Source organism: Amia ocellicauda, chromosome 5, assembly GCF_036373705.1.
Source record: "Amia ocellicauda isolate fAmiCal2 chromosome 5, fAmiCal2.hap1, whole genome shotgun sequence".
NCBI classification, from domain to species: Eukaryota; Metazoa; Chordata; class Actinopteri; order Amiiformes; family Amiidae; genus Amia; species Amia ocellicauda.
Genome location: NC_089854.1, coordinates 26,909,950 through 26,924,082, shown reverse-complemented (window position 1 = coordinate 26,924,082; position 14,133 = coordinate 26,909,950). Strand labels below are relative to the sequence as shown.

Below are 14,133 nucleotides of genomic sequence, written 5' to 3'. Positions count from 1 at the left end.
GCCTTTTTCTTTTCTTTTTTATTATATCTTCCATCCCTTTTTACAAGGTTAGCACAATAAAATTAGCAGTTCCATGCAGCTTTCCCCCCACTTAAATATGTCTTGATCAATCCAGCTGCGTGGAGATGGCTCTGATGCTATAAAACGTCTCAAATTTCATCTTGTCCTCTCAGCAAAGACAGCAGCGTTGATGCCGTCAGCTCTGCAAAAACACAGGCAGCCCCAGGACGAGGACAGAAAACCTTTGGACGGTTCTGGCGTCTGGAGAGCAGAATATAGGTTTCACAGAACTTTTAATCTTGCAGACTTCATGACATTGTGATGTAGTCCTTAATTCTGGAGTAATGCAGCTCAGATGGCTTTGCCTGGCTTTTAATAGTAGGATTAAACCAAGTACCAACTTGTGTCAGTTTTGTCAGTTTGCAGAGAGGGTGGATCAGATTTACAATGCAGGTTTGGAGCTACTGATGATTTTGAAAGAGGAAGAGATACAAAGCATGCATGTTCACCCACACTATTTATTTTCTATACATATATATGTGAGTGTGTAATAGCTTTCCTTATCTACTACCAAAACAAATCTGCACATTCATTCCAGCCGTATACCTGTGTAGATCCAGTAGTCCGCCAGTATGGCACACATCTTTCTTCTGTGGGATACACTAGATGCGAGTTCAATCTTTAATGTATAATAAACCGTAATGAAAATTAAATCTACAGGAATGTGTTTAAAAATGGCGCAATTCATTTTAGTGCATTCCAGTTTAAAAATTAATATTGCCAGTAGGCTTTAGCCACAGATTATTTATTATATATCGGCATATGCTAATAAATATGCTGCAACATATTCAAAGTACGTTTCAAATTAAATATTGATATTGCTAGTGGCCTTCACATATAGAATATGTATCTTGTACCTTGATAGCTATACTTTACCATACTACAGACCCCCCGGGCTTCAAACCACTGAGACCTGGTTTTGGCTGTCACTTATCTGGGAGAGGTAATTTGGATTTTAGTGCCGATTCCATTGTAAATCTGCCTGTGATCATTCTTTACACAGCTGTTCTGTAAGGGCTTGTCTTCAGTAATGTATGTTACCTGAGCTAAGTGTGGTTTCACTTCTTCTTTTAGGTTCTTGTGAGAACAGTCTGCAAGTGTGTCTTTCAGATTCTCCCCAAACACCTTTGTATTTTCACTTGCTCTACTTGTTTTGTTTTATTAGCACTGTAAACTTCTGAGGAAAACACTTTACAGTCTTACATTTGCCTTTAAGAACGCGGTGTAGTTTTGTCAGTTTAAGAGCCCCACGGGAAAGTTTTGCGTGACTGGTATCTTTAGCGAAGTATCTGTATACAACATAATGTACTGTAATCTCACAGGGCATAAACTGCTGGATGATAAACATGGGGGTGGGGGGGGGGGGTTAAAACCAAAATTCAGCCCATATTTATGATTTCCATAAAGATGCAGGCTTATGAATTTTTCAACTGCACATTTTCAAGTGTGAAGCGGATCAACCGCTGGATAAACTGAGCAAAAAGAAGAAAACGGGTCTTTGCCAATAAAACATGAACATATATTCCCCAAATGTTCATTACAAAACCTGTTCCTAATAGGAGTGCTCTCACTATTCAGCTCATCTGTCAGGTTTACTTTTATGAATTTACACGTTGCTGTAGTGCTACACCGGCTTACCCATCATTCAGTCGTCTTCGAAAGTTTTACCAGTCTCTGAGGATGAATCACATTTTTATCACTCCGTCTCCAGAAACTACGACAGAGAGGCCCCATGCTAAACAGCATAGCGTGAATTTCTCAGATCAAAAAAGCACCGCATTGCAAGACAGAGCAGTTGGAGCCGCAGACAAGGCCGCCCTCTTGTGGACACTCCTACATAACATCTAGAACAGCATCCAGGACTAATTCAGCGTAGGCAAATTCTCTGGTCTGTTAGAGCGTTTATTCATGGAAACGCACGTGTTGACAAATATGTAGAAAGTGCAGCAGACTGAGAATGGTACCCCCAGATTTAGTGGCCTCTTAAACTAGTATAAAAACATCCTCCAGATGTGTAGAATGTACATGAGGGCAATTAATACAATAAATATCAAATGTTTATAGACATGATAGAGAGAGAGAAAAAATAAAGGGAATGTAAATACATATACATTACCACATACTTTGTTGGCAGGTATAGTTCAATATTAGCTAAATATACATTCACTGAAGAGACTGATTGCAACAGAGTGCCTGCTGTGTCCTTACTATTACACAGTAACTGCATGTGGATCAGAGTGCAAGCAGACAACAAAACCTGTGTTGTCCACCAGTGATGAACCTGATTAACACCGTCTTGCACACAGGGCTTCCTGATTGAACTAAATCAGAGAAGATCCCAGTTTACTATCCAATGCCACATATACAGACACCCCCCATCCAGCACAAGAGAAGACAATCATGCCAAGTCATTGCTCAGCTATTGCGGACTGTCATGTAGCCCAGCAAAGCCAGGAACCTGCAGGAGAAGTAATGTGTCGAACTTCTTTAAATATAGATATTTTTCAAAGCCAGTGAGCAATCTTCCTACCAGAGAGCAATTTGTTGAGCTAACACATAGCAAGGCATAGATTCATCAAATTTTAACTTTGTGTGCAATATGTTCTATGAAGAGGATTCAAGTTGACGTGTCACAGGTCATTAGATACACTTTATAAACCCATGGGCCCGACAAGCCACTTTTCATAAAACCAGAAGGTCGCCATTTACTAGTTAGGCTGTGAGGTAGGAGTTTAGTGTTATTCTACATATGTTTATTTTAAAAATAAAAAACGTGATATGCAGATAAATCTGTCTTTATTGAAAAAGAAAAAAATCGCAGAGCAAATGTTATGTACAGTATAACAGTCAGATAGTTTACAAAATTCTGCCAATTTGTATATCCCATTAAAAAAAACTCTTACATTTGTTTTATGGAAGTGTGATTCTTGCCATCTGCCACTTCGAAAATTGGATACCCCTATTGGTGGCAGAGGCTGTAAAGCAAGCATCGCAGCAACGCATTACTGCCCGTCTGAGGCGGTCTGTGACGGAGAAGGCTCTGTGTACTTCAAGACCAGTCTCCCCCAGTGTGACTCGGGCACTGCAAAGCCCTCTCTGGTCACTGGCTGTATTAGAAACTCCAACCAGCAGGGGGCAGAGTCCTCCACATCGGGCACGCCCAACTCCACCACCCGGTACACCGTGCTGTAGGCTCGACCAATCAGAGCTCGAGGCTCCTGGCCAGAGGATGGTGGTGCGCCTGGGCTGCGCAGCTTCCGCCAATAGACCCGGAAGTGGCTGGGCAGAGGGGCCGGGTAGTGCCAGCTCAGGGTGGCGTTGAGAAAGAGCCTCTGGATGTACCCAACTCCACTTCCAACACCCCTCCGCCAGACCACCGCACTCAGAGAGGGACTCTGAACGGACACAGGGGCTGCGGTCAGGCTCTCAGCGTCCAGAATCTGCAACAGAGAGAGTGTGCTACACTGGTGTGGATTTCACACTTTTTCCCCCGCAGGGGTTGAGGTGATGCGTGGATATCGGATTTTGGGTATTGCAGTAAGAAAAAAAACAAGAACCACAACACTGGGCCTATCTGTGGTCCAACCAGGGGTAGCCAGGGACACTGCCAGACTCACAGATGGATGGGCTACATGGCCGCCCGCTACCACAGTCTGATGGAGGTGTGAGGCAGTGGCTCTGTGACTCACACTTCTGCCAGCAAAGGCATCAGATAACAAAAGTGCGATTCACTGAGCTTCAAAGAAAGGCTTCCAGATGACTTCAATAAACAAAGCCCTGGATTTAGAACGGTATGATGCTTTATTGAATGGGGATTAATGACACTTGACACACTCTCCAAACAGACGTGAACAAACACAGTGGACTCAGAGGACTGATGCACGAGGCGAGCCGTTCGACTGAGCGCAATTGCTCACTATCGCCTGAAAACACAGGTTGGCATGCTTTTTCTTTTAATGCATCTCGACGGATCACAGTTTTTTTGGGGTGGGCTCTTTCAAGTCTCTTTAATTTCAATTTCTTTGTGCGTTTCCTACCATTTTTCTTCTTTTAACTTTTGGTAAGATGTACACTCCATACGGTTAAATTACAGTGGAAAGAGAACAACTGTCTTCCTCTCCCACTCCCGTGCACATTTGCAGTGAAGGCACAGAAACACAATGCTGTGTGATATCTGTTTGATGTGGGCTAAACTGAGAACTGTGGAACAAGCAGCTCACTGGCAAGTGCATCAGAGCCAGAGCCCGGTCTCTGAAGGCGAGAGGTTAAAAAGGTGTGCGATTGTTCCTTCCTGTAGGAAGACAGCCTGCTGGGAGCTCTGAGGGTTGTCTTCAGTGTGAAACGGTGAGGCGTGTTTCCTGCAGCTCAAGAGTCAGAAATTCTCTGACATTCATGCCCTCATCGAAAGGATCGAGACTCTACAGTCTGACTTTTGACAGAGTCGATCAGTTACGAGAACAAAGTCTTGATTTTCCAGCTTAAAAACTAAAAACATAAAACGCAAAAACCCCATTGACTGATACCTGACTGGGCGTGACTGCCATAAAACCCTGATTGACTTAATATTCCTTTAATTACCATCATCAGAAACCATATGGGAGAGCGTTAATTTTCTGGAACCCTGCCCACGGTAAGGAACGAGTGTTTTTCTTCAATGTGCCTTTCAGATTGAGGTGTAGAGGGGAGCCATTGAATTGAACCACTTACATCTAAAATATTTGTAATAAGACCATGTATATTTTTCTATGTATATAAGTAACAAAATGCAATCTGTTGCAGAGGTGTGTACTGTCCATAGCGGCCGAACGGGACAGAGTGAGTGGAGAGTCTGCACTTAATACCCCGAGTCTGTAGAGCAGGATGTTGCTAACCTTAATCTCCCCAATTCTGCACTGGAAGTGGTCGTCCTCCTGCTGAGCTCCTCGGTACACGTTGACCAGGATATCCCACAACGCACAGCCCTCCGTCTCCAGCAGATAACACCTGCAAAGCAAGGTCAACACAGAGAGGGGGGCAGTCTTCAAGTCTCAGGAAAAGTACACTGCGTTTCCTGCGTTTCCAGTGGCACTGTTCGCTCCCTCTCCAGTGGAAAACTGCCAGGAGACCAGGTGAGCTCTTGCTAACTGCGAGTTTGAAATGACATGGTTGATGCCTTTGTAAGGCTGGTAAGGCCCACATCATTCTTCTGTTGAATCAGAGTTGAACCAAGACTCAAATCCCTGCAGATAAAGGCTTTAAGGCATTGGATTTATGCATTGAGGAAACTGAGATGTCACAATGCACCCTGAGTGAGAAATTTGTGCCACAGGAACAGATTTTAAACCAAATCAGGTCGTCATCATCTAATAAAATGTTAGTTAAAGTTAGACTTTAAATAACTGCATGGGCGCTAGAAATTTTTTGAGAATCACAAACCAAGGCTGTCTTACCGGTTGACCCAGCCCTCAGAGCGCCAGAGGCCGCAGCTCTGCCTGAACTGGGTGACCAGGCCGTGGTCCTCGGTCAGCAGCTCCGGCTGCACACTGGAGCCTGCAAACACAATCCACATGGGGCAATCAATCAAGTTTTTTTTACCACAGCTGTTTACACCTCATAACAACAATGCTGCTTAGAGTTTCATAGCTTTTTTTAAATCTAATTTCTTAAGCCATTGGTTTGAGAAATGCTTACTGTACATTATGGAGTGACCACATAAGAAATAGAGGCTCTCTCCTGGTGTGAGCATTGTGATATAGCCTATGCTCTACCCCTGTAGTCCTCTGTTGCCCCAGCTGCATCACGGCCTGAGATGCGGATGCACCACTCACTTGGTATGTCCTCAACTCCCTGGTAGGAACACAAGGGGGCATTGATGGTCTTCAGCTCAAGACTGACTTTAACTCCAGGAGAGTCCTCAAGCTTGTAGATGAATGAGACGAATGTCTTTCGAGGGATGGCGACATGCACAGAGAACAGCCTGAGCAAGGACAAGAGGATTACAGTCACTGTTCAGTCATCATGAAACTTTACGCTTTCAAAAGTAAGTCATCTGATTATTTCAGTGTCCCTGCCTTGACCCTCTCCAGGACAGCCAGCAGAGGAGGTGTGTCCTTAGGGTGTGACTACAGCAGTTACAGGCAATAAATAAATAAATATATAAATAACATTTATTTTAAGTTTTAAAGTTCTGTGGAGACATGTAAAAGCTGATAAAATAAAAAATAATTATAAATAAAACTGACTATGTTAATTAACTTATGAACAATAACGTTGTTGAGACATTTCTAGTTAAGCAATAAGACGTCCACACCTCACAGACACTGTGGAATGTTTGGATGGAATTTTGCCCTCAACCAATAGGGAGCTTCCCCCATTCCAGGCATCATGAGGACAGCCTCGGGTCCTCACCCAGCCACCCTCCTTGCGCTCTGCCTTCTGATCAATGTAGAGGGGCTGCATCTCTTGGGCACTCAGGTGAAACCAGCTTTTTGCTTCTTCAACCTACACACAATAAAAACACACAAATCTGCATTCAAGCTAATACATATTTTTTTCTAATCTAAATAATAAAATATTTTCTAAAGGTTGAACAAGCAAAGTGATGTCTGAAAATGCAGTTTATAAAGCTATTACCTAATGCAGTCACAACTGTTGTGGATTCATAATATGTAGCTTAGACGTTTTAAAAAGAGTGAGAAACAATTTAAAACAAAGTGCTAGAGGAATAACAAATGACTAGATGGAGTTAAGTTTACCATCCCATTAGCAGTGTCAATCCTCAGGAGTCGTCTCGTCTGGCTCCAGTACGAGAGCGGTACCAGGCAGCCTGAGGAAACCCTGCTACTAATCTAGACGTGTCTTAATCTTGATTTCTGCACCAACTACAGTCTCCTCTATGCAGGATATCAAAGTGTTTTTTCAAAGACTGGAGTATGACCGGCACTCTGTAGAGCTGCCACTGTAGTCACAGATGCCAAAATACTGGAAAGCTAAGCTGAAGCAAAAGATGCCTTTGCAAAGTGAGGGGGGGAAAATCCCCTTGTCTATCCCATCTTGTCAGATACACCAGCACCACAAACATAACAGAGGCATATAAACAGAGATGCAGCAGAAGCACTAAGTATTGAGATCTCCGACACCTCCCCAAAGAAAAGGTAATGGAATTTGAATGTATCCACAGAGTGGGCCTGAGAGATCTTGGTATGTTTTTTAGAGACCTTGCAGCTAAGGGACAGATTGACATTCACTTCTTGTCCTTACCTTTCCCTTGCAGTAAAAGTTCTTCCCAAACCCCTGGCAGAAGGAGGTATTGATGGGAAAGAGAGACACTCGGTGAGTAGGCAGGTAGTCAGAGAGCAGGCCCCAAAACCTGAGAACACACAGTGGCAACAGAAGGAATTAACCAACCCAGTAGACAGAAGGCAGACAAGGAATCGATATAATTGGAAAAGGTCAGACCCATACAGGTATGTGCCCAAGCTGAGATTCTGTATATATACGTCCATAGCTGCTGCTGGATATGACAAGCTTGTCGCTTAATTTCAGTCAATCTGCATAGACTAACAGAATGAATATAATATTGATCTCTTGGGCTTTCTGCTTCATCAGTAAAATGTGGACAAGTGCATTTAGCTTGAGCACAAAAGAGAATCAAACTACTATACAATGGGAGTCTGACTTCCATCACTGCTTATGATATTAAAGGAATAGGAATATAAAATCATACTTGAGGTAATAAAGGACTGTAGCAATGAGGCAGCGCACCTGGAACAGCAATGTCTAGCAGAATGCTTCAGTCAATCAGCTCAACTCAATTCAGCTGAGCTGCTGATGCCGTTTTGAACCATTTTGCACTTTTTTTTGCTTTGCTTGGGGTTTTCAAACAGCTATTGTTGATTACTCTGAAACGCAAATCCATTTTCACCTCTTACTTTTAACAATGTTTAAAGTTTGCACACTTGTAAAAGCTTTTTAAATTGTATTACATACACACACACATATATATATATATATATATATATATATATATATATATATATATATATATATATAAATAATACTCTTGTCATTTCTAGATTTTATATGTAATATTGTAACTCATTCATTTTAGTGGGTAAATGGCAGACGTCCAGGACCCACAATGAAAATAAGAGATTAAGTACTGTCCTAGCGCCAAGACAACACATGAATCAGCCCCACAATACAGAGAGATGCACACAGGCTCTTTTTACCCCTCTTGTTGACAGTATGTGCATGTCCTGAAACTCAAGCCATGGATATGTCATTCACAAAGCTTATGTAAACCTATATACATACATCCATAATAATCTTGGAAAAATTAAGGGAAACTGGAACAATGTATGCGATTCGTAGTTGTTCCAACAAATTTCCATGGCCCACAGGTATGGCACAGGAAATGTGAGATCGTCGGTGTCTGGGCACCGAGCACAGGCCCTGCAGAGGAAAGTGCAGCCTCTTCACTGGGAAGGTCAGCATGGGCAAAGCCTTATGTAATGGCTGAACAACTAAAAACAACCCGTATCTCCTAACAGTGCAGTCTCGTCCTGGCTCAGGGCTTACTTGTCCTGGTTCTGGCGAAACTCGGTCTTGTCGTGACACTCATACACCCAGCCTGGCGCAAAGATGGCTGCAGAGAAGCCGTGTTCCCGGATGAGCGACAGGGCCTGGGGGAGAAACGGGAAGCTGTCATTCAGATTGGGAGCGCTGTGCATTCTGCCTCTCGTATGCATATAAAGCTACACGTCGAGTCATTCCTACACTGGCCTGTGCCAACGAGTCAGGTCAACGAGTAGAGGTGCTAAAAGACCAAACTGAAATGGACTTGCTCTTTTGATGGGCTGCAACACCAGAGTGCTGTTCTCGACAGATGTGCTCATTATGTAGAGTGCAGCGGTGTGTGAGATTGTAACAGGGAAGACGACATTAGGGAGAGAAAAGGTGGGATGACCTGGAGGTAATATAACTGCAGCACCACCCAATGGTGCAGGAACAATCACATCTGTATCAGGTAACTCAGCCGACTGAAACATGCAGGATTTGATTTGCTCAAGATTCAACTTAGCTTCCCTTACGGCAGAAAACACCACACAGACCCTGGTGCTGACCCTGCTGTAAGCGGGGAACGATGCCAGGTTCAGCACAAACCTTGTCAGTCTCAAACTTCCCTCCCACCACGTCTCCTCGGGCAAAAACATCCACTCCCACATAAACGTTGTGCAGCTGTTCGGCACCATCAGACGCCATCCCCTCCAGGTGCTGCTCGGTCCAGTTGTAGTTGGTGAAGATGCCGTCACACGAGCGGAAAAACACTCTGTAAGGAGCACAGACAGAAAACTAAGGATCACGTGTACATAATGTTTATTTTTTTCATTTGTGTTTGAAGACACTGACGTTTATTTAATGCATTTACTACATCTGTGCCTGTTTGTCATCAAATAAGACTGGAATATGTGATAAAATTAATCATAGTAAAATGGCAGTCGGGGCTTAACCTGATCTTTTAAGAAAGTAATTAAACTAATGGATTGATTAACGGCGTTTCACAGCTCTTAAGGTACTGATAAATCAGAAAGAACTATAAAACATTACATTACAGCCCTGTGGGAATGGAGTTGTGCATCCCTGCTTTATCGGACACCCACATGGCTGCCCTCCCTTCCTTTCTACATCCCAGCCCCCCAGCCTCGCCTGTTCTTGTCGTTGAGCTCATTCTGCCACTTGAGCTCCCCATTTTCCAGCACGCTGTCATACCACAGCACCAAGCTGCCTGCCACACGCCCGTGCATCTGGTCAGTGAGGTAGCGCAGAAAAGAAGGCGTGTTCTTCACCGCCGTCTCCTGGAGATAAAACACCAGAGCCGTGTCAGAGGTACAGAGGCACAGAGGCCACTGCATCCATCCGTCCTTCCATTCATTTTCAATAACCGCTTCAGCCACTGCAGGGTCATGGAGAGCCCATGCTGGCTGGTTAAGGTTAACGTCATGTTTAAAACACAGAGATTTAGACTATAGTTGTCCACTTGTCAAACAATCTGACCGGGCCGTAACATCCACTCACACTCAGGGTGTTCTCGATGTTGATCAGCCAGCCATCAAAGCCATAGTAGTCTGCAATCTGGACCAGTTTATCAGCCACAGCGCGGTATGCCTCCTCTCCAGCCAGGAAACTCTCGCACACCTTGGCCCCATCCCTCCACTCTGTGATGAAGGTGCCTGAAACACCCAAAACAAAAACACCTTGGATGGACTGTTTTACAGACCATTTCTTCAAAAACGCAACTGTAAGAGATGACCAAAGAGCACCACCCTCAGAAAATGCAACAGTATACAACAGTACAGCACCAAACTGCACTAATGAACGCAAGCAACCAGGACTCCACTGTAGGACTGTTTGGATCAACTCTTTAATCTGCTGGATTAAATTATACCCACAACCGAGAACATATTTGGCAGCTGGGAACACGGTCAGCAATGACAAATCAGAGCAAAGAAGGGCTTCAGGTCTGTACTTTGAAGACGTCCGTTCTGACCGAACTGTGCCCAAGAGCCCCGACAAAGCTCACCCTGGACAGACACGCCATGCTTGTGTGCTGCGTTAGTCCAGCACACGGGAGGGATGGTGACCAAGCTGTGGCTGAAATAGGTGAAGATGTCGATGTAGTCCCAGTGATAGAAGGCATACGCCGTCTTAGCTTCCGCTCCCTGAATAAACCTGAGGGAACAGAGCGAGATCAGACAGCAGAGAAATGGCCCAGGCTGACTTGCTGATCCTACCGGGAGAGCCTCCAAACTTTAAGCCTGACAATGGCGGATTAGCTGATGAACATGAGCAGTGATGTCTGTATAGTTCTACAGTTGTTAGAAATGAGTCAGAATGCTGTGTCAGTTTTTTTTGGGGGGGTATTATTAATTTATATAACTGGGTTTTAAAGCTGATTTCGCCTCAGAGTATTATCGATTTGAACAGAGTGTATGCAGTGTTAGTGACTGAAACCTATAGTTACGTGGTCTCTCACGTCTCCATCAGAGGTTGACCATTAAAGTGATAAAGAGCCTTCCTTTAGAACTTTTGTGAAACTCCCAGCATTCCAGAGTGCTGATCAGTTCGTTTAGCCCTTCCAGAGAAGACACTTACCTGTCCTGCTGATACCCGCCCATCATGTCATGGCAGATCAGTGTCCTGGGCCGACTGCTGGCCAAAGGAGGCTGCCGATTGGCCAGGGGAACAGTGGCCACATTAAAAAAGTCAGCATCACTGGCTTGCCATGACAACAGCTCCTCAAGTGTCTTCAGGCTGAAGCTGATTGGCTCAGTAGTGTCCAAGTCATAGTGTCTAGCTGGAGGGGAAAAATAACCAAAATATTTACTTTTACCCCATTTTAGAGTCAATTCTTCAGCCTCAATTTGAGTCATCCTGCAGATTCCCCACTAAACATAGACTCCCATTAGGGTAAGGGCTGAGGGTCTACTGATCTGAATTTGAAAGGTAGATGTATTGCTTTGTGTGTTGGCTTATGTTTGGATTCTTGGTTTAATATAGTGGTGCATAGTGTGTTTCTGTTTGGCACCGATATACAGTCAATCACAGTTAACAATAATGATTCAGAACAATACGTTTTTATTTTAAGGTTATTGTCACTGTTGTTGTTATTAATTTCAGCCTGCAACTGACATGTTGAATGAGGTAAACAAGTCAGATTTTCCCTGCAATACATTTGCAGTACTCTGTGCCTGAGAGAGTTACAGTGTTACAGTGGAATTTATTTATTGTGCCTCTCTGTATAAGGGAAATAGCGCCCCTGAGAAAACTAGCCTTAAAATGTTTTAGCTGATCACAGCTCAGTGGAAGGGTAAAATGAAGTACCTGACAGAGGTGATGGTGGTTCATACTGAACGACTTGAGAAACAACTTGTGAATCCACTGGAAGATCAAAGGTAGATGGAATACTACAAAAAGAAAATATGTATGACCCACAAACGAAAAGAAAAAAATAAATTGTCCATTTTACCTACGGTTATGAGTGGAAAGTGTAATGCACTAAATACACAGGAGAGGGCGACAGAGTTCCATCCCACCATGGCTGCTGTGACACCAACAACATAATTGGTAAAAGTGACATAGAATTTAAAGTGCCTGAAGATAGTTTGTGTGTACATGACAGTACTTTTTATTATTGAATTTGTATTAATTTAGTATGCAAGTTACTATCATAGTTTGTAGGTTAATGTAAGTAGTAGTAGTAGAAATTAGCTTAAGACTATGCATAGGTGATTGTATGTGACTACGCAGGTTAGTATAGCGGTAGTAGTATAAAAGCAGGAATGTAAGTGTTCATGATAGTATGTGAGTAGAAGTAGACCCTATATGCATGTCAAAAGCTGTGATAATACAACAGTATACGTCTACACTGCACTATAGTATATTAAACTACGCGCGGTATTATACAACACTGCACTACACTACAGTACACTTCACTATTATATAACACTACAGTATATTATACTACTCTGTATTATATAATACTACAAAATCAAAGTGATGAGATTATTCCTTCTACAGCTGAACTGATCACATAGTGGAAATGCCCCCCAGACTTACAAAGCTGTTTTTACATTCTATCCTGTTATGCAAATACGAGCCCAATAAGGAAAAAGACAACCAATAAGTGTGGTACAAGATCCCCAAGTGTCATGCGTGACCAAGAAAAGTAATACAGGAGAAAAGTGTTATACTGCCATAGGAGACGAAAAAGTGTCACACACGACCAGAAAATGTCAAGTGTGTTGTGTAGGACACAAAGCAACAGGGTGGCAATGTTTTCATTGTCCCAAAAAGTACACCCTGTCTGTCACTGTGTTTGTTAGCTCACTATGAAAAGAGACACTATCTGACCTCCAGGTCTCCAGTATACAGTGAGCGCAGCGGGCCAGAACTGGGTTTCCTCTGCATTTCCTATCACAACAGTCCTGCTGAAATCCAGTGCAAAAGGCCAGCGCTGTAGTAGGAGATGAAGTTGAGGATAAGCATTCATTTTGTATACACTGCTTATGGGTTCATGTATGAAAGATAAAGTTTTGTATTTTGATTAAATAGGCAGTGGGGGAGCATCTCATGCATCACCTAGGAGTTTGTATTCCTAATGATTCTCTTATTACTAGTAGTAGTAGTAGTAGTAGTAGTAGTAGTAGTAGTAGTATTTACTACCGTTAATTGGGTATTCCATTATGACACTTAACTGTTTATTGGTGGCTTCATATAAAACTATGTGAAAATAGACGGTCAATATAATTGACGTTCAATAATAATACTCAAGGGACGTTGAATGTGGTGGGACACTTCACTCCGAAAAAAAACCAAATACATACATTTGCCCATTTTTAACGTGCATTTGCAGAACAAAAACGTAGGAGCTGATCCGTGAAATGGATGTACTCTGAGTTTTGGTTTAGCCAATCATGTAGCTGTTATGTGTTACTAGGTAAGGGTGCGGTTGGACAACATGTTTTTATTCTTTCGTTAGCAATGCGGCCAGGTCCCAGCCTATAAAACCGTATCGTTTAGCCAAGCTTATATTTTCAGATATATGTGTAGGTTCACAGACCTTGATCAGCACTACTCTACCAAAAAACAATCACCGGCAGCCCAGACTAGTGCTCATGTCCCAGCGAGCTGACCTCGAAAATACAAACCCTGCAGCAAAGTCCGCAGTTTATTAGCTGTCTGTCCTTCTGCCCTGGCTGTTTGTAATACTGAGGAATATGTACTTAAATAAACGGGTGTCCAGTGCTGGCAATGACATTGTGTTTTGAAAGAGGCCCTCGCCTAGTTGCAGGCGCAGCTGTCAGGGTCCCTTCGGCGCCTTACCCGCTGTTTTCACTTCTCCGCAGCTTTCGATCAACGCCCTCAAAAGAGCTTGTTTGCCTTTTTCTGCCTTGTACCTCATCCTCCATGTCAATTTTTTTCAAAAGGTGAAATTAAATTTCCCGGCAAGAGTCAAAATGCGGTACAGCCAGGCTCGAGTGCCCCAGTGAACTGCACTTCCTGCTTCATCCCCATTGGCTCAACGAGCTGATC

At 43.3% G+C, this 14,133-nt stretch overlaps 1 protein-coding gene across 3 annotated transcripts; it reads right to left on the bottom strand.

The window, feature by feature from the left end:
- Positions 1–2,839: 2,839 nt before the first annotated feature.
- engase (endo-beta-N-acetylglucosaminidase) lies at positions 2,840–14,104 on the bottom strand. Of its 3 annotated transcripts, XM_066704637.1 has the most exons (15): positions 13,924–14,100; positions 12,952–13,054; positions 11,923–12,005; positions 11,194–11,395; positions 10,622–10,770; positions 10,117–10,271; positions 9,748–9,896; positions 9,205–9,370; positions 8,620–8,723; positions 7,300–7,408; positions 6,350–6,540; positions 5,868–6,016; positions 5,490–5,589; positions 4,932–5,043; positions 2,840–3,500 (listed from the first exon to the last, which is right to left on the bottom strand). In XM_066704637.1, exons 1-15 carry the CDS (start codon positions 14,000–14,002, stop codon positions 3,063–3,065), a joined length of 2,289 nt encoding a protein of 762 aa, XP_066560734.1. In that variant the 5' UTR covers positions 14,003–14,100; the 3' UTR covers positions 2,840–3,062. The 3 variants fall into 3 exon arrangements, with proteins under 3 accessions (XP_066560734.1, XP_066560735.1, XP_066560736.1); XM_066704638.1 differs by lacking the exon at positions 12,952–13,054 and having other exon boundaries at positions 13,924–14,104; XM_066704639.1 differs by lacking the exons at positions 11,923–12,005; positions 12,952–13,054.
- Between the last annotated feature and the right edge of the window lie 29 nt (positions 14,105–14,133).